The sequence below is a fragment of the Pistacia vera genome, unplaced genomic scaffold, assembly GCF_008641045.1.
Source record: "Pistacia vera cultivar Batoury unplaced genomic scaffold, PisVer_v2 Contig432, whole genome shotgun sequence".
Taxonomy (NCBI): domain Eukaryota; kingdom Viridiplantae; phylum Streptophyta; class Magnoliopsida; order Sapindales; family Anacardiaceae; genus Pistacia; species Pistacia vera.
Genome location: NW_022196260.1, coordinates 361,389 through 380,406, shown reverse-complemented (window position 1 = coordinate 380,406; position 19,018 = coordinate 361,389). Strand labels below are relative to the sequence as shown.

The window sequence follows — 19,018 nt, the reverse complement described above, 5'->3', positions numbered from 1 at the left end:
GTGCAGCAACATTTAATGCACTCCCTGCCCCCAAAATCCTTTTTTCCAATTTGTTCAAATTCTTAAAAACTGACCGAAACTTGCGACAGAAATCTCTTCACCATGCCTCATTCCAGCTAAAATGTCCCTTATTCTGTCAAAAACTCCCAACTCGACCTCACCGTCACCCTTGCAAGGATAGGGTACCTTCTCACTTATAGCTCCAACTCGTAGTCTCTACAGTTTACGGTCCGCATAATCTGCACAATCGATATAAACAAAATGTCAGCAACACAAATAAACCAAAACAACTAATAAACAATACAACAATAAAAATTACCACTGTAGTCGCTTAAGAATTTCAGATCGCTTAAGAATATTGACTCTGCCTCGTGAAAGATCGCTTAAGCGATTTGAAATCGCTTAACGACCAGAGCAAACTGAAATAATCTCTTAAGCGATACAAAAGATCGCTTATTATATCCGTGATTCTGCCTCGACAAGATCGCTTAAGCGACCAGAGTAAACTGATCAATCGCTTAAGCGATCATGAGTAAACAGATTAATCGCTTAAGCATACAAATGATCGATTAAGCGACAGTACAGCAATATTCCCAAAACAACGTACCCTTTCTTCGCCCTCCTCCTCGTCTCCTGATCCTCACGACTCCTCTTGGCCTGAATTCTCTCTTGACTCCTCTTCTTCAGAACCGTTTGCCAATTCTTCCCTTTGTTCTGTGTCGCCGGCGTCTCCTCTGCCTGTGGACCACCTTCACTGATCGGATGATCCACCGGAGCAGCCATTGAACTGCTTGCGCCACTGGAATCTAAGATTCAATGTCGTTGGGTTTTCCTCCTCATTGTGATGTCAACCATGTTTTGATTGAATTTGATGTCAAAGTTTATAGTTTCGATTGGAAATGTGGACTGTATCGCCGAAAATCGCACAAATTCCGTTTAGGGTCAAGAAATCGATTGGAAATCGTGACTATATCGTGCAAAATCGCGACTGTATTCGGTTTAGGGTTCAAGAAATTGATTTTAGGGTGTAAATTTGCAGGTTTGATCGAAAAAATTGTAGTCTCCTTTGGTTCAAGCAATCGCTTTTTGCCCTAATGAATTTAATTAAGCGAGTTGAATAGGTGGGGCTTGTTTTGGAAATTTCAAATTTAAAAACTTTTTTATTTATGATTCGGCCCACATATATTTTAATCTTTTTATTTTACCCATTTTACATGTTTAATTAATCCTAACTATATGACGTCATCTTCTCTAAATTAAAAAAATGAAAAACATTTTCAAAGCCATTTTCTTGAAGTCCAAACTTCGGATGGCCGGGCAGCTAAATTTCTCTTGGTTAGGCCATTAATCTTGTTTTTATACCATTATACAAATAGCCAAGAAAAATTTAGACTAAAGAGGTGGTGGCAACTGGCTAGTTGGTCATCAATTGAACATGGGTATGGGTTTGGGTTCCTAAAATTTCTAATTTCTCTTTCTCCTTTTCTTCTATCTTAGCTTCTTCTTCTCCGTCTATTTCTCTCATAAAATGTTGAAGGTTTGGAAATGGTACCAGAACTGTTTATCTGTTAATCCCGTCAAAACACAAATCATTAGCTCAGGATTTCTTTGGGGTAGTGGTGACATTGCTGCTCAATACATCACCCACGCCACTGCCAAAAATCGCCTTCAAATATCTGTGAGTTTCTCTTTCTATCCTTCTTTTTAATTCCATTTTATCCTCTTGTTGTGTGTTATTGATTTTATGCAGCTCATACGTAATGGGATTTTCTGGATTTTCTCATTGGATTATAATCACTTTATATGGTGAATTGGATGCATGTAAATTTCTGTTTTGGGCATTGTTTGTTGATGATGGGTTTTTGCTGATTGAGGTCTTTAAGATCGTTGCTCTAAAGTAGGAATTAATTTCATTGGTGATATCTTAACCTTATCATTTTTTCTCTCTTTTCTTCGTAGCTTGCTTATATCATAGAGTGCGATTGGTTTGAGTATTGCTAGCATTTTGTTCATTCTTTCAAATATCTTAATGAAATTTCCTCTATTGCTTTACATAAATTTGGGCATTTGGATGCGGGTAGGAGCCCACGTGATTAATAATTTAATATGACCTTTCAATTTACTCTTCTGCTATGTAAAATTACAATATTTTTGTATACGAGAAACATCAACACGGTATAGATGTTAAAATTCCACTATCAAGAATTACAGGATATGGATTCCACTGTCTACAAGTTTTATTTTTTCAGCTCGTAGAATAAGGGTATAATAGAAAGATGGTGCCCTTAACAACCGTTAGCGGTATAGCTGCTGATAATTCGACAAAGACTTCATTTGAAGAATAAAATAAAATAAATACATAAACACCATTTTTTATGGTGTGTCTTATGCTTTTTGGACTGGTCAGTTCATATTGCTTGTAAATAGTGCCCTACTGTTAAATAGGGCAATTCAGTTTCAAGTTTCACGAGACATGGAAAAACCTGAGCATAGCTCAATTGTATAATAACAAGAGGATAGAAAAGATAGCCACAATTTGCATCTCTTCTTTTACTGCCAAAATTTTCTTTGTTTTTGTAGCTTTCAATTGTTTCTTGTGGCTTTGAGTGAAATAAGTGGCGGCTGTTTCATTTTCCCTCTGATTGTATCTATGTTTGGTGGTTACAATGAACTCAATAATGCCATTGAGCTGGTCCATAGTTTGTGCTGTAGTCACAGAAATAAGTTCTATTTTGTGCAGGAAACAAAACTGAGTTTCAGTTGTACGTTCAATATGATTTTTGACTCTGGGAAGTCACGTACAAATGACAATGCCCTGTTCTATTTCCTGCCCAAATGTGCGTCTCCTCCCAGCTTCTCCCATTTAAATGGAGTGCATGCCTCAAGCATTGGCCAAAATAACTAAGAATAGCTTAAACTATCAAATTGTTTTGGTTTGTTCCTGTTACCACTGTTTTACTGAATTATTAGTTTTGTATTGTGTTTCTGGTCATTTCTTTAATTTCCAAATGCATGATTACTGCTTCAACTCCAATAAAATGTGCCCCATGAAGGTGCTATGTGATTATATATAGTTTAAATGTCTTCAAGTCACTGTGGAACCAAAGTATTTTGGAAAAAGTCTTTTATGCCAAGGAGTCTACCTTTGATTTTCTGAACGATATGAAATTCCAGAATAATAATATAAACTATTTTTACAAACTTAATGTGTGTGTACAAGATGGAGCATTGGTTATTCAATTGTGTTTCCTGCATATCAACTGCCAATTGTTCTGTTGTGTCTTATTTAACCACAATACCCAAATTGAGCAGTAAACTGTACATAAATAGCACAATGAACACTAATTTCTTAACCTTAACCTTCTACTCGATGACAAAAGCAAGGCGGTTAGAATCATGACTGTTGCACATTCCACAAAATTTCAATTACAGTTTCTTTTAGTCCACTTGGGCTTTTGCTACACAGAGAAAACAACGAAATAAAGAATTGTGTTTTTAAGAAATACAATTTTTTTATTTTGAACTTCTAGAACTGTCTTTTTTATTCCATCTTTATTATTTTTTGCCTTCTGGTGGATGTTACTGGAACAATGATATTTTACATTTGTAAGGCAGTAGACAGTTCTGTTTTGAGTATCAACCTGTTCCATTGCATTTCTAAGTCTGTAGTATCTGTTTGATGTGGCAGGATGCAGATGAAAAATTCAAAATCAACTGGAAACGTGTGGCTACCACAAGTATGTTTGGATTTGGCTTTGTTGGACCCATTGGCCATTTCTGGTGTGTTTTCCCTGTCCAGTGTTTCTTCTTTGCATCATTTAGCCTGATCTTTCTTGAGTAGACGTGCCTCAATATAAAATGTCTGTTTATAATGCTCACCATAAAATAGATAGTGTTAGCAGTTAAATACTTAAGTTCTGTGGATACCTTTAAAAGAAATATTCAAAAATAATGCTTAGGGCAATGTGTTCGGTTATAAAATGGAAACTTGGATATGTCATGTTGAGATGTTCTATATTGAAACTTTTGATAGATTGCGTGTTGAGTGCCACATGCATATGGTATACTGTGCAGCACTTGCTGAACTTATATTCCAAAAGGTTCATATTACAAAATAATTTTAAGAGATTTAGGCAAAGGATATCTATTTTGCAAATTTCTTTGCAACGGTTAGTGAACATGCATCTATGTTTGCTGTAGTGAATGGAAATTCTTTCAAAGCCTTGCAAGGTTTGCCTATGTTAACCAAATCAAAAATAATTTCTTAGCTGAAATATTAATCATTTTAGGAAACATCATTTTATTTAAACTAAAATGTTTGATAAATTTGAGAACCAACAAACAAGAATTTGATTATATTTCTCCTATTTCTGTTTACCAACATGGGAACTGAAGTTCTTGACCTTGGAATTTAGAGGCACGTATACATGTTATGAAATTCATATGTGAGAAATTTTCCTGTACTTAAGCTGTGCACCAACACATCTACCTTTTTCCATGATAGGTATGAAGGACTGGACAAATTTATAAGGCTGAAGCTTCAACTGCCACCAAAGTCAGTGCGGTTTGTTGCTACTAAAGTCGCAACAGATTGCATAATCTTTGGCCCCCTTGATTTATTTGTTTTTTTTAGTTACATGGGATTTTCAGCTGGGAAGAATGTTACTCAAGTGAAGGAAGATGTGAAGAGGGATTTCATCCCAGCCTTGATTTTGGAGGGCGGTGTATGGCCAATTGTTCAGGTTGCAAATTTCCGCTATGTTCCTGTAAGATACCAACTCCTCTATGTCAATATCTTCTGCTTATTAGACAGTGCTTTTTTGTCATGGGTTGAGCAACAAAAGGATGCCCCTTGGAAGCAGTGGTTCCCTTCATATCATTCTTTGGAGGAAAAAAGTGGTAAGGGTGACTTGTAATACCTTCTTGGAATATAATACTTTCTTCCCATTCTTGTATTTTTCGCTCTTCGGTAAATTAGAATGGCCATCGCAGAGTTTTACAACAGAATTTTCATGTAACTTACAAAGAATAGCCCCAAAATGCCAACTGCAGTTTTGGAAGTTGGGATTCCTTAAGTTTTTAATTGCTTTTGAGCTTTCGATGTTCAGTCAATCAACTGCATATACAACCTGAGACTTAATATCTGCATCACGGCTTTTTAGTTCATTGAAATGTATTTCAATATTTGTTTAATGGATACCAACCTTTTGCAAAGTCAATGTGAACTTGAACATTTGTTAAAAATCAAATTGTTCTGTGCCAGTGCCACTGCACAATCAGCAGAATTTGCTAAAAGCAGCAACTTTGCCTTCAGTCGAGTAGAGCTAAGTGATAAAATGAAAACCCAGCAGCATCATCAGCCCTCAATGGTACGTTGGTAACATAATTTCAATCTGTGCCAGTTTCCAAAATCAGTCACACCGTAGATGATAAGACTCATAATCTGGCGATCAAACTTACATAAAAAAGTATAAACCCAGGAGATGGAGGTGCTACTATAAGTATAATGGAGGTGCTACTATAAGTATATGATAGGTAGTTTTACCATCCATCTGAATTCGAAGCTTAGTGATATTTAATGATAAAATTACATCCTTAACTTGAATTCTATTAAGTTTTTTCGTCAAAGGTTAACAAATCAATTGTTTTTCTTGATATATTCATTTTTTTAATAATGGTGTAATGATCTGTTGTGGATCTGATCGGAAAAGACCAGATCGGTTAACTTCCGACCATTTTTGGTCTGCAGGTAAGCCGTTGTACAAATTCCGACTACCATCGACGGTGGTTGTCGGAATCTGACAAGTATGGGTTGATGGGGGTGTTATTGTTAATTTTTAAACTTTTTTTCTGGGGGTATTTATGAAATTAATAAGCTTAAGGGGTCTAAATGTAATTAAAAAAATATAGTAATATTTCTAGAATAATATGCCAAACAATATTTGGGGAATAGGATTTGGAATATGGATAAAAATAATGAACCAAACATGGCCCTAATTATTTCCCCTTCTTTTTTCTCATTCTTCCTTCCACTTTCTTCTTTCCATCCATTTTGTCTCTAATACTGTCTAGTGTAATAAAGCATGTTGTTGCAAATACCAAAAAACGAATATACAAAATAAACCAGAACAATCAACATTGTATAGTTGAGGTGGAGGTGAAAATTTACAGTTTGGATCCTACTCTAGCATGACTAATACATATCTGAAAATCATGTGAGCCTCCTGGGTACACATTTTAGTGAACTCAAGGAACTGAAACTACTGAGACTATCCCCAACAGGAAAAGTGAAGTATGTTGAAACTACAGGGCTTACAAAAATGAACTATGGCCTCCTCCAAGTGGTACTTTTGGCTTAAATACGGCAGATACCATCAAGCAAGGGCAATGATTGAAGTTAATGCACTGCAATGATAAGATTAAAAAAATTGAAAATTTGAAGTTAAGAGGTTTAAAACACGTAGCTGACAAATACAGAAATGTAAAGCGCATACAAAAACAAAAAGACCAGGGTTCTGAACCACGTAACTTCCGCATGAAAAAACTTTCCTAGCAATACATAAAAACAAAATGGAGATAAATCTTTCCAAGGAAATAGCAGTCCAAGAAGAAATTTATTGATTTTTTTAATAGTTGGGTTCAGTGAAATATTCAGTCTGTCGGAGAGAAAATAATTCGTGGTAGGAATGATAAAGATTGGAAGGATTTTTGTGAGACTTGAAATTTGAATCAATATGAAATGGCAACAGAATTACTTACTGGGATGCTTAGTAACTGTCCATGACTATTGACTAAGACAGGAAGGCTTCTCCTTGCAGCAACTGGGATAGATTTCAATGATAGGAGAGCTCTTTGTGCTGATAACCTCACATAATCTGAACACAGCTTTGTCTTCTCCAAGATTTGTTCTGTTTTACTATCTAAGAGAACTCTTTCCTGTTGAAAAATCTCCAAACTCACACCCTTTGACAACTTGGAAAGATACAACCAATCAGATTCAATCATGTGACGGACATCAGCCACCATTTTATCACCAACTATACAAGAACTGCAACGCCCCTTCTGACTTTCCCCTCCACAATCCCAGTCACCAGTAAATTCTTCAGGAAATGCACAGTTAGCAGTTTCCTTGCTCAGTTTCCATGTGACCAAGAACCTGCTCATGAAATAACAGGCTTGTCCAGGCTGAAGTGGTTTACTTGTAGATGAATTGATGTATGCAACTTCATGAATTGACTGGCTGTCAGATGTAACTTCAGTATTAAGCTTAAAATGTTTGATTTCATCCCTTTTCAGTAAAAGAATGTTCCTGTAGGTTGACTCACTGAGGATATTAAGTCTCTTGGCTTCAGTTAGCACAGAATCTGAAGTTGTGCCCAACAAAAGTGCTTCTGATGCATCTGGAACCAAATGATCTGAATATGATTTGGCATCCACAATAATCTGCTCTGAATTTGGAATAAAATGCCTCTGTTCTCCAGTAGAGTGTATCTGAAACACTTCCATTTTTGATGGCAGAGGACAATCAACAGAGCAGCAAACCAGGACTTTGGTGCCTTTGGACCCGGGAGCTGGACAAAGGTAACAACCTGCTGCAGTAAGAGAGGTCTACAGAATTGTCAAAACACAATCAAGAATTAGTAAAAATTGGCTTACATTGAATGATAACTATGGAGAGAAGCCATTGCCTACATTAAAATAACCATGGAAAGAAAAAAAAAAAATTTACACATTTAATGCTTGTGTACCTCTTTTTTAGGAGAGCACACTTTAAAAGAAAAAGAAGAAACAGATTATCTATATCCTACTATCTAGTGATTAGATGACCAAATGAAGGCATTAAAACAAAATTGCAGAATTCTAGAACACATCCACTTTAGAAAGAGTATAGCAAACACCAAGGATGACTTCCAATAGAAAATTCAAACAATGACATGTGGCCAACACCAGTATCTCATTAAAGAAAAGCACTTGCAATTATGATCGAGAAGAAAACACTAGATGAGCACAAAGAAATGCAAGCCAAACAGTAGAAGCAAATGAACCTTGCATGGGAAAGTACGAAAGTAGTCCAACAGCAATTTTGAAGTACTGCCTCTAACTGGCCTTTGTCTTTGAGATATAAACTGGAAAATTTAGATAAGAACAATGTCAACAAAAGATCAGAATATTATTTGACCAGATGCATTTTAAATGACTAACATGTCAGACAAACCAACAATGATAGGTATTACCTGCAAGACCAACGCAAGAAACTTTGACAGGCATATGTCCTCAATTTTTGATGGCTTGAGAACCTCTAGATCAAGAACAGCATAACCCTCCTGCCAGAAGCAAATACAACCCTCAAAAAGGAGAATAGAAAAATAAATAAAATGAGAGACAGAGGAAAAAACGCTTATGCCAGATGTATAGGCATCACATATAGCAATACAAGATAACAGTAAAAGAATGCTTACATCCATGATGGTCACAGTTTGATTTATCAAGTTAGAACATATGTGCTCAACATATAAACGTGTTTTTCGACAGGCAGAAATAACTGCTTGTAGTTCAGAATTAAAAATACCTGAAATATAAGAGGCCGGTTAGTTTACAAGTGAAAAGCCTGTGTATGCATATAAGATTGGGATAAAAAACACATGTATTACAATGAATCTAGCAAATAATGATTTCATAGAGAAATGCAACCTCTTGCCACCCAGCAGAAAGATCAGAGAGAAGAACATGATATATGGAAAAGATGTGGATGTTTCAATGAATCTAGCAAATAATGATTTCATAGAGAAACACAACCTCTTTCTATCCAGCAGAAAGATCAGAGAGAAGAACATGATATATGGCAAAGATGTGGATGTTTCTACAGAGAAAGCAATAACATCTAATCCAGCAAAACTGTGATATCTATCACAACTTACATGATGACAAATTTCCTAAAGACATTCGGATCCTGTTCCGAGCAAACAACAGCTTACAATTTGTTGGGTCTTCAACCCAATCCTGTTTACCCCCTTGACATATCTGCGAAAGAAAAAAGGAACACAATGGTAAAAAGGAATACAAAAGTCACGAATAAATCACATTGGTGCATCAATTCCTTTGTACTAACCTTGTACATATCTTCTTTTGAAAATTCCAAAAGCGGTCTCACCAGAAGAATAGATCGATTCTTTAAGTCTATATCATAAGAGTGAGTATGTGATGGAAAAATTTGTGAAGTAAATGCCATGCCAGCAAGTCCAAGAACTCCACTATTGCGAGATAGTCTGAGAATGAATGACTCAGCCTGCATAATATCTCAGAAATGATTAAATGTATTGGTGTCAGAAGCACTGTTTTCTGAAATTTACTGGTCCAAACCTGGTCGTCTGCATGATGCGCAATAAGTAAGACACCAATCTGACGTTGAATGCACACATTCTGAAATAATTGATACCTGAAGTTGAAGCTCAATTGAGTTCCGAATCAGAAAACGTCCTTATTCAAACTAATTAATAAATGGAGCCACCATATTAAGGGATGAAAGTAAATTCCAGGCATTTCACTAAGAACTTCAAAAGATACAAATAATCACCTCATGTCACGGGCTGCTTCTTGCAAATGACCTTGTTTCGGCCTTCCATCCAACCAATCACAACGAACAACCTCACATCTGATTCCTACATAAAGTCTATATTAACTACCCACTGGAATGAGCTGAGTTTAGGTAGTATACATACTATACAATAGTAAAAGTTCAAAATTCAATATACCCATATCAGAAACTCGGCGACTGACAATGTTAGCCTCTTCTTTGCTCTCCTCTCGAAGGCTATGATCCACAATTATGGCCAAAATCCCGTCAATGAATTCGCCACTCTTGCCGGCCCCATTAGACCCTCCGGTTTTCCAGACGGCGGTTAGGACACAGAGCGCCATACTGTCAGGGCCACCGGAAACTCCTAAAGCTAAGCATAATCATCGATCTCTCAGTAATAGTTTATCGATTACCAGAAATTAAAAACAAAACTTTAACTTAATTTGTTATACTGGATGTTGTCAGCATATAATAATTTGAAGTTAGCTAGTTAAATAACAAAAATTGAACGACATTTTCCCGGGAGCCAAAAACAGAAAGGTGAAAGGGACTGACCGATAGGGTGGTGAGGTTTAAGGCCAGCCATAGCCATACGCCTGGAAAAAGCTTCCTTGTACTTGTCCATGCGTACGTGTAGTGCCTGAGAGCAGGTGCAAAAGAAAGAAGTTGAAGTTGAGGGAAGATATTGAGGATAGATGATTGGGATTTTGCATCTTGCTGATGAAAATGAAAGGCTAGCGACACAAGTTGTTCTTGTTTGAGCGCTGAGGATGAGGCCCCGGGCCATCGCATCTACTGTATTCTACTTCTTGCTTTCTACTTTGTACTAATTCCACTTCTCTTCGATTGTGAAGTCCGGGAAGGAGCAGATTGCAAATGTCTTTTATTGTTAGATAAATATTTTAAAAATAAATCTTTTTTCAAATAAATACTTTAAAAAAAAAAAAAAAAGGTTAATAAGAAACACACTTATGAGGTATAACATTAGAGTGTATGTTAATATAAAAATTAAAATAATATAATGTATTTTAAATATATGACATTATTTTAATAATATAATTCTTTAAATTAAACAACTTGCCATTATTTAAAATGTTAATTTATATTAATATATTAGGGTCCGTTTGTTTTAGTATTTTGAATGAGATTTTTGATATTTTTTGAGTTGGGTGGGAATAACGAGGTAGGATTTAAAAATTAATAAAAATACCTTTTTAGGTTTGCTAATTTACGAAACACCCCAATATATAAAAAAATTTGTAAAATAACAAAAACACCCCTATCCATAGTTGCCAGATTCCAACCACCACCATCGAAAGGTTGCCAAAGATATGGCCGTCGTTGACGACCAGCTACGGCCAAAGATTTGGCCGTGTATCTGGCGGGAAAATGATAGATCGGCACACTACTGACTAGATCCAATCGGTAGTGTGCCATTATACCAGATTTTGGCTACCTTCCGACTGTGGTGGCCAAAATCTGACAAATGTGGGTGGATGGGAGTGTTTTTGTTAATTTTTTAACTTTTTCTGAGGGTGCTTAGTTAAATTAATAAACTTAAGCGATTTAACAATAGTTGAATAAAATATAATAGTACAGTAAAACCTCTCTATAGTTATAATGGTGGGACTGACTAATTTTATTACTATAAAGAGGTTATAACTTAATAGACGAGTAGTTAACAAAATTTCTTATTTTATAATTCATGTTTTAGTTTCAATTCATGTTTTAATAATATTAGGGTTTCAATTCAGCATTTCAATTGTCTACTTTCGAAATGGATAGAATATCGTGTTTTGAAACTAACAAAGATAACTGTCCTTTATGGAATTGTAAGGGCAGTTGCTGCATGACAACTGATGTGAAGCCACAGATAATTGTCAATTGTTTTAAGCATTACAAAATTAGGACCTCTGATGTTGATGAATTGCAAGTTACAAATGAAGTGAATGATGAGAATCAAATAGTCAGTGTAGAATTGAGTGATCAGATTTGATAACTTCATTACACTAATCAAATGAATATTAACGTCTTCCTTAATCATCCAAATGAGTAACAAGCAATGTATATTTTAACAAAAGAAAAAATCATTTTTACAATTAAACAAGAAGAAAAAGAAAATAGTTATGAGGATGATAGTATGAAAATACAAAAAATTTCATGTCAAGAAACTCTAAACATGCTTAAGAAGTTATAAATGTTTTGGCGTTAACAAGAAAATGTCTATGCTAGCAAATAATGTACTCGCAAGTTAAAAGATGTAGTAACAACTCTAAAGCATAAATTATTGTCCCAAACAACTTCAAATAAATATTTTATTTCATCTTAAACTTTAATGTAACATACCATTTTTTTTTTTTTTTGCAATATACAGATAATTATTACTATGCGGAGGCAACTTTCCTTAAGACGAGAATTCGAAAAATTATAACTTATTATAATGTAGAGTTTATTCTTATTTATAACTATCTCAAATTAGAAATAGAATTTTTTATGATTATATAGAGTTTATTCCTATATAGAGTATTACTATAGAGAAGTTTTATTGTATTTTGAGGATAACGAAATAATCAATTATTTTGAGGATAGGATTCTATATTATATTTAAAGATTTAAAATGCTCCTGATTACTTTAAAATCCATGAATTTGAAATTATTTTACTCGAAATCATATTTCATAACAAAATTAAAACAAATTAATTTTGTGTGATAAACTGCAAAATGCACACCGAGGTTTAAAGCTTGTCATACATGAAAAAAAAAAAAGGCACGTGGCATAATAATGGTGTGTTTTCTTTGTTGTATGTAGTGTATTAAGTTTTGAACCCGCAACGACAAAACCAGACAGGAAAAAGAGAGAGAAATATAACTGAAGGCGGTGCGCAACAGCACCTCCACAGTTGAAACTAGATTTAACTTGTGTAACAAACTATCTCTTTCTCTTTCTCCGATGTTGGAATTTTCCCGCCAATTCGATCGACTCAAAACAACATCCTTACTCGCCGCAACATGATTTTTCATCCCAGGTTAACTTCAGTTCCCACTATTTTTACAATCTTCTTATCGATATCTCTCTTCCAATTCAAACCCTCCCTTAACCCGACCCAAACCCATACTCAAACCCATAACCAAACCCGAATTTCTCGCAATAATTACATAGTCCGCTTCACTCTGTACAAATACGCCGACGATCACCGGTCGTATCTGAAATCAAGGATTCGATCCGACGACTGGGAATGGATCGACAGGAAAAATCCGGCCGCCAAATACCCCACCGATTTTGGGTTAATTTGGATCGAGGAGTCGGTGAAAGAAAGATTAATCGAAGAGATTGAGAAGCTGAAATTGATCAAAGATGTGAATTTGGATTTGAGCTATAAAAGGGAACTGCTTGGAGCTTTTGAGGATGGGAAAAAACGGCCTGGAAAGATTTTTACTTCGATGTCGTTTCATGACGGAGAGTATTACGCTGCTACGACGAGTAATTCAACGATTAATTGGGGACGCCATCTTTTAATGCAGGTCGGACTATATTTTGTTTTATTTAGTAAATTGATAAATAACTCGATTCGTATTTGGTCTATGGAATGTTAAATAATATTGAGTAAAATGGTGCATTTGTATTAATAATTAAGCGAGTTAAACTTCAAAGCTTAAATGTAGGAAACTTATTATATGAAAATTTTTAACCTTTTTTTCTTTTTGGGTCATTTTCATTTTTTTCCTTTTTATCTCTGGGATGAAAATAGAAATAAAAATAAGTAAGAGCTTCTGAAAGAAATTAAAAGGATTCGCTTAAACGTGAGTTTTTAATATTCTTGCAGAAGTCTCAAGTTACATCCTTGTTTGGAGCGGATGTTCTTTGGGGAAAAGGGTACACTGGTGCTAAAGTGAAAATGGCCATATTTGATACGGGAATCCGAGAAAATCATCCACATTTCCGTAATATAAAGGTATTACTTATCCAGAGAAGATGTTGAAGTTTTTTTTTTCCCAGTATTTAGTTTATTATGGAGGTTATTGCTGTACAGACTGGTGAAGTTAATAAACATTCCTTGTTGGCAAGTTTATTCTAGTGAAAAATGTAGCTTTTAGAGGAGAATTGAAATCTAGTCTTGAACAATTTTCAGGAGCGAACAAATTGGACCAATGAAGATACGCTAAATGATAATCTTGGACATGGGACGTTTGTCGCTGGTGTTGTCGCTGGTCAAGATGCTGAATGTCTTGGTTTTGCCCCAGACACTGAGATTTATGCTTTTCGCGTGTTCACAGATGCACAGGTAATGCATGTTGGATGTTAGGAATATATTTAGTTGTTGCTGTGACTAGAAGTTGCTTTTGCATTTCTATCATATTTCTGTCCTTCTATGGTTGATACTTTTCAATTTACAATGCATGATCTTACTGCATATATGATCTACATAATTCTAAGTATTAAGTAAGGGTCTTGAGTTAACTATCCATGTTCATCAATGAATGTTTGGTGAGTAAAAGGGCATTGATAGAATGCACTGGGATATTTTTAGAAGTTAAATTACTTTTCCAATTTTAATATGGCTTATTTATAAAAAGAGTCCTATTAGATAAGATATGAAGGCCAATACGGGGCAGAAATTTTGTCAAGTTAGCTAAACTCTTGAATTTCCTTTTTTTTAAGAAGTTGGTTTAGTCTATAAGATTTGGCAGGATTATGAGAAGTTTGTGTTCAGCCTATTGCAGGTATCATACACATCATGGTTCCTTGATGCTTTCAACTATGCTATTGCAACCAATATGGATGTGCTAAATTTAAGTATTGGAGGACCTGATTACTTGGATCTCCCATTTGTAGAGAAGGTAAGACTTCCTTGGCTTGATATGTTATGAAATTTGTATTTTGTGAAAATAGGACATGTGAATGTTAGGTTCTTACTAAAATGTTATTGATTTTGCCGTTTTTATAAAAGCTAATGATGGCACTTTTCATGGGAAAATTCTCTCTCTCTCTTTTTTTTTTAAACTGAGTATTTCATCTTCAATTTTCAAACACTTTTACATTACTGCAGAATTGAATCTGTAAGGTTTCCAACTTTTTTCTGTGCAAATCATCAGTAACACTTTTTTATGTGCTTTGACACGTCTCTAAAATCTTTATGGTATTTGATTATTAGAACGTCTTTTCATATAACTGATGCTGAATGACCCATTCACCAGGTTTGGGAAATAACAGCAAATAATATTATCATGGTTTCGGCAATTGGGAATGATGGACCACTCTACGGCACTTTAAACAATCCAGCAGACCAGAGCGATGTTATTGGTGTTGGTGGCATTGACTATAGTGATCACATAGCCTCATTTTCTTCACGTGGCATGAGTACTTGGGAGATTCCTCATGGGTAATCTATTGTTCTTTGTGTTTCCATATAGATCTTTCTTTGATTTGAACTTTAGATTTTGGTCATCTTTATTGTATTTGGATTATTTTGAGTAACCACTACCACCATAATTATCTAGCAAATAATCTGATGGTGCAGAATCTCAACTTATGTGGGATATTTTAGAGCTTTCAGGCATATTGTGGTTGGCTTGCAAGTATGCTCAACAAAGAAAATAAAAACACTCTTTCCCTAGGATCTTCCCAGACTGCTGGATTTGCTCTCATTTATTTTATTATTATTATTTTTTAAAATAAGTGACTGATTCGTAAAAATAAGTTATGGTCATAATCACTTCCTTTTACACGGAGATAGTGAAAGAATGTTGAACACTTGGAGCATTTAATGTTATATTGCCTAAGAATGGAATGGACATTCCAAACCTTGAGTTGCAACAGCATCTGGCTTGTGAAACTAAGTCAATGCATTTAATACACATGAAAATCAAGTGTCTTATTTAATCTCTCCTCTACATGATTGTTGTTAGTCATATCTTGTGCAGATGGCTAGATACATTTTTTGTTCCCTTTATCCTTATAGATAATACTGTGGTGCATGTCGGTGCAACCATGACTAGGCAAATAAAGCTAAATTTTTAGAACTGTTACCCATTAATTGCCTGACATTTCAGTTTCATTAGAATTCGTTGATATGCAAATTTATTTAAGAATTTTGAGCTTCATAGCATAGATGACTTTTGCTAAGTTCTAAGTGGTTGAGAAAATTGCTCAGAGTTATTAACAATCCTCTCCCATTCAAAAGATCCATCCATCAATTTTGGTGGGCCCCTCTTTATAAAAGTTTTTTACTTGATGATGTTGAATAAATCAAACACAATTAAAAACCACTAATATTGAGGACATTCTCTCTTCATGTGTCATTTCCGCATAATGTGCTCCTGAATATGTCTCTTCAAATGTCATGTCTGTATAATGTGCTCCTGAATAATGACATTATCTCTTATTATGCTTTCTATATGTGACTTTTCTTTTGTCCTATATACTAATCTTATATTGACTTTTCATGGTATTTGTGTTACTTTGAATTCCTTCCTTCCTCCATTAGCTTGCTTTCTCATGCTTAAATCCATCTTAAAATATTTCAACTTTGTAAATTGCATCTACAGCTACGGTCGTGTGAAACCAGATGTTGTTGCTTATGGACGAGAAATTATGGGATCCAAGATCAGTACAGGTTGTAAAAGTTTATCAGGAACTAGTGTGGCAAGTCCTGTGGTTGCTGGTGTGGTATGCCTGCTTGTCAGCATTATCCCTGAAAACAATCGGAAGAACATTCTAAATCCAGCAAGTATGAAACAAGCACTTGTTGAGGGGGCTTCAAAGCTTGCTGGTCCAAACATGTATGAGCAAGGTGCAGGAAGAGTTGATCTGTAAGTTTTCATAGTCAGAATGTGCTCACCTTTATGTACATCTTTCATTTTCTCCATTCTTGTGGGCAGGGTGATTATTGACTGTTTTTGCTTCTGGTTTTGTTACCATCAATAGCTCTTATTTTACTATTTTGGGCTCTAATCGTCTAGCTCTTTGACAGGTTAGAATCATATGAAATCCTGAAGAACTACCAACCCCGTGCAAGCATTTTCCCAATTATTCTTGATTATACAGATTGCCCTTATTCCTGGCCATTTTGTCGACAACCACTTTATGCAGGTGCCATGCCTGTTATTTTCAATGTTACCATTCTAAATGGGATGGGAGTTATTGGTTATGTTGAAAGTCCACCAACATGGCATCCTTTGGATGAGGAAGGGAATCTTCTAAATATTCATTTTACTTATTCGGAAGTTATCTGGCCTTGGACTGGTTATCTAGCACTGCACATGCAGATTAAGGAAGAAGGTGCACAATTTTCAGGAGAGATTGAAGGAAATGTAACTGTTAGGGTATACAGTCCTCCATCTCGAGGTGAGAAGAGCCCTCGGAGAAGTACCTGTGTGCTTCAGTTGAAATTAAAAGTGGTTCCTACACCTCCAAGATCAAAACGGGTTTTGTGGGATCAGTTTCACAGTATTAAATACCCTCCTGGATATATTCCAAGAGACTCTTTGGATGTTCGAAATGACATTCTTGACTGGCATGGGGATCATCTCCATACAAATTATCATATTATGTTCAATATGTTACGTGACACAGGATATTATGTTGAAACACTTGGTTCTCCTCTTACATGCTTTGATGCTCGCCAGTATGGAACACTCTTGCTGGTGGACCTTGAGGATGAGTACTTCCCAGAAGAGATTGAAAAGCTAAGAGAGGATGTTCTGAATACTGGCTTGGGATTGGCAGTCTTTGCTGAGTGGTATAATGTGGAAACTATGGTGAAGATGAGATTCTTTGATGATAACACCCGGAGTTGGTGGACTCCAATCACTGGAGGTGCAAACATTCCAGCTTTGAATGATCTTCTGGCTCCGTTTGGTATTGCTTTTGGAGAGAAGATACTGAATGGTGATTTTTCCATCAATGGTGAGCAGAGTCGATATGCATCTGGAACAGATATTGTTAGGTTTCCTGGAGGTGGGTATGTGCACAGCTTTCCTTTGCTAGATACTTCAGAGAGTGGAGCAACTCAGAACGTGCTGACTTCTGGCATGATCAAGGTGTGTGGACAAGTCTGCCTATATTTACCTCTTGTTTTTGGTTATTAATGGATCATTGTTGATTGGTTAACCTAAAAATTTTACTCTTAGAAACACTCTTATATTTAAAGCAGAACTGGATTTGTGTACAGTTCTGCTTTAAACAATTATAATAAGTTAGGACAAATATATCACTATGTTCATGTCACTCAAANAATCTTGAACTTTTCTCTCAATCTTTTGACATGCTAATTCTTTCAATTAATTTCTCTTATTCAATGGTAGTGGATGGATCATTATGTATTTATTTAACATTCGTTTGTTTTTTATTGATTAAATTTTCCATCTTCTCCTTTTTGTTTTTATGTTAATCCTATGAACCACAAATTTTAAGAGATAATTTTAATAATGTTTAATCATGATACTCATAGAAGCCAAGTTAATTTCAAGGGAATCCATGAATTTTAATGTTAAATATTTATAATCAACGTTTGCTTACTGATTAAATTTTTTTACGTCAATCGAGAACATTACTTTTATAACTTCAATAATGCTTAATCAAATGATTACTATTAATTTAATCTCCTTTATAAAAATATTATTTAAGTGTAAAACATTTAACTTTAAACATGCATAAACTGATTACTTATATTAAAAGCAAGAAAGACCACAAGAAACTCTGTTGTTTGTAATTTTTGTCGTAAGCTTGAAAGTCTCGGTAGCCCAGAAATAAGTAGATCGACGTGATCTCAAGGTCATGGAATCTTGAAGTCTGACTCAGCATAACCTTGTCGCTACCATCTAATACAGTTGTTCGATAGACTAAGGGATAAGCCTTATCCAGAACATCTTGGGAGGGATAAGAACGAATCAATATTTGCGGGATCCTAGCGCGCAATCTCTAAAATCACGAAATTGCTTGTCAAGTCTAATGGCAATCCCAGATTTCTCTCTAATTCCTTTGGTGTAAACTTGTATAAATACCCCTTCCAAATATGAGAAAGGGGTTAGCAAAGTCCAAATATGAGACTCATGGGTGTGAAGTTAGAGCACAAGCTGATTCCAAGAGGCGACATGGGAAAGAGCTCATGGGGGAACAAGTTAATAATGGTTGCCGGGGGGAATCTCGTACTTAGTGACTTAGTACATAAAAGAAACGAAAAACGTAACATAATTCATAGATCACTTAAACCCTCTCAAGTACTCGCTTAAAATTAAGAAAGAATATCATACAAATACCATGGAATAACGTTTAATCCTATTCATGGGGATTATGTAAATATTCCATTTCGAAAATAGAAAGTGAAACAATTAGATCTTTTTTGAAGATTGGTACTAATTCATGATCTAACATGTACAAAGCGAAAACCCCATTCTCGATTCTACGAGAAATTTTATGAAAGCATCCAATAGAATCATGAA

The 19,018-nt window shown here is 35.3% G+C and overlaps 3 protein-coding genes across 7 annotated transcripts; 2 read left to right on the top strand and 1 right to left on the bottom strand.

Annotated features, from left to right (window-relative positions):
• Nucleotides 1–1,379: 1,379 nt before the first annotated feature.
• LOC116143778 (PXMP2/4 family protein 2) lies at nt 1,380–5,200 on the top strand. 2 transcript variants are annotated; one of them, XM_031429233.1, is made up of 3 exons: nt 1,380–1,678; nt 3,689–3,780; nt 4,505–5,192. In XM_031429233.1, the coding sequence occupies exons 1-3, from the start codon at nt 1,529–1,531 to the stop codon at nt 4,914–4,916; spliced, it is 654 nt and encodes a 217-aa protein (XP_031285093.1). In that variant the 5' UTR covers nt 1,380–1,528; the 3' UTR covers nt 4,917–5,192. The 2 variants fall into 2 exon arrangements, with proteins under 2 accessions (XP_031285093.1, XP_031285094.1); XM_031429234.1 differs by lacking the exon at nt 1,380–1,678 and adding an exon at nt 2,835–2,933 and having other exon boundaries at nt 4,505–5,200.
• A 919-nt stretch (nt 5,201–6,119) lies between these two features.
• LOC116143773 lies at nt 6,120–10,430 on the bottom strand. 4 transcript variants are annotated; one of them, XM_031429223.1, is made up of 11 exons: nt 10,133–10,430; nt 9,753–9,947; nt 9,575–9,659; nt 9,361–9,436; nt 9,110–9,286; nt 8,919–9,021; nt 8,460–8,569; nt 8,235–8,324; nt 8,046–8,126; nt 6,760–7,608; nt 6,120–6,405 (listed from the first exon to the last, which is right to left on the bottom strand). In XM_031429223.1, the coding sequence occupies exons 1-11, from the start codon at nt 10,362–10,364 to the stop codon at nt 6,313–6,315; spliced, it is 2,091 nt and encodes a 696-aa protein (XP_031285083.1). In that variant the 5' UTR covers nt 10,365–10,430; the 3' UTR covers nt 6,120–6,312. The 4 variants fall into 4 exon arrangements, with proteins under 4 accessions (XP_031285083.1, XP_031285084.1, XP_031285085.1 ...); XM_031429224.1 differs by having other exon boundaries at nt 8,976–9,021; XM_031429225.1 differs by having other exon boundaries at nt 9,575–9,652.
• A 1,986-nt stretch (nt 10,431–12,416) lies between these two features.
• LOC116143797 (subtilisin-like protease SBT6.1) lies at nt 12,417–17,715 on the top strand. The gene is made up of 7 exons (XM_031429255.1): nt 12,417–13,099; nt 13,402–13,530; nt 13,708–13,860; nt 14,300–14,416; nt 14,774–14,958; nt 16,124–16,387; nt 16,549–17,715. The coding sequence occupies exons 1-7, from the start codon at nt 12,587–12,589 to the stop codon at nt 17,663–17,665; spliced, it is 2,478 nt and encodes an 825-aa protein (XP_031285115.1). The 5' UTR covers nt 12,417–12,586; the 3' UTR covers nt 17,666–17,715.
• Nucleotides 17,716–19,018: the final 1,303 nt, after the last annotated feature.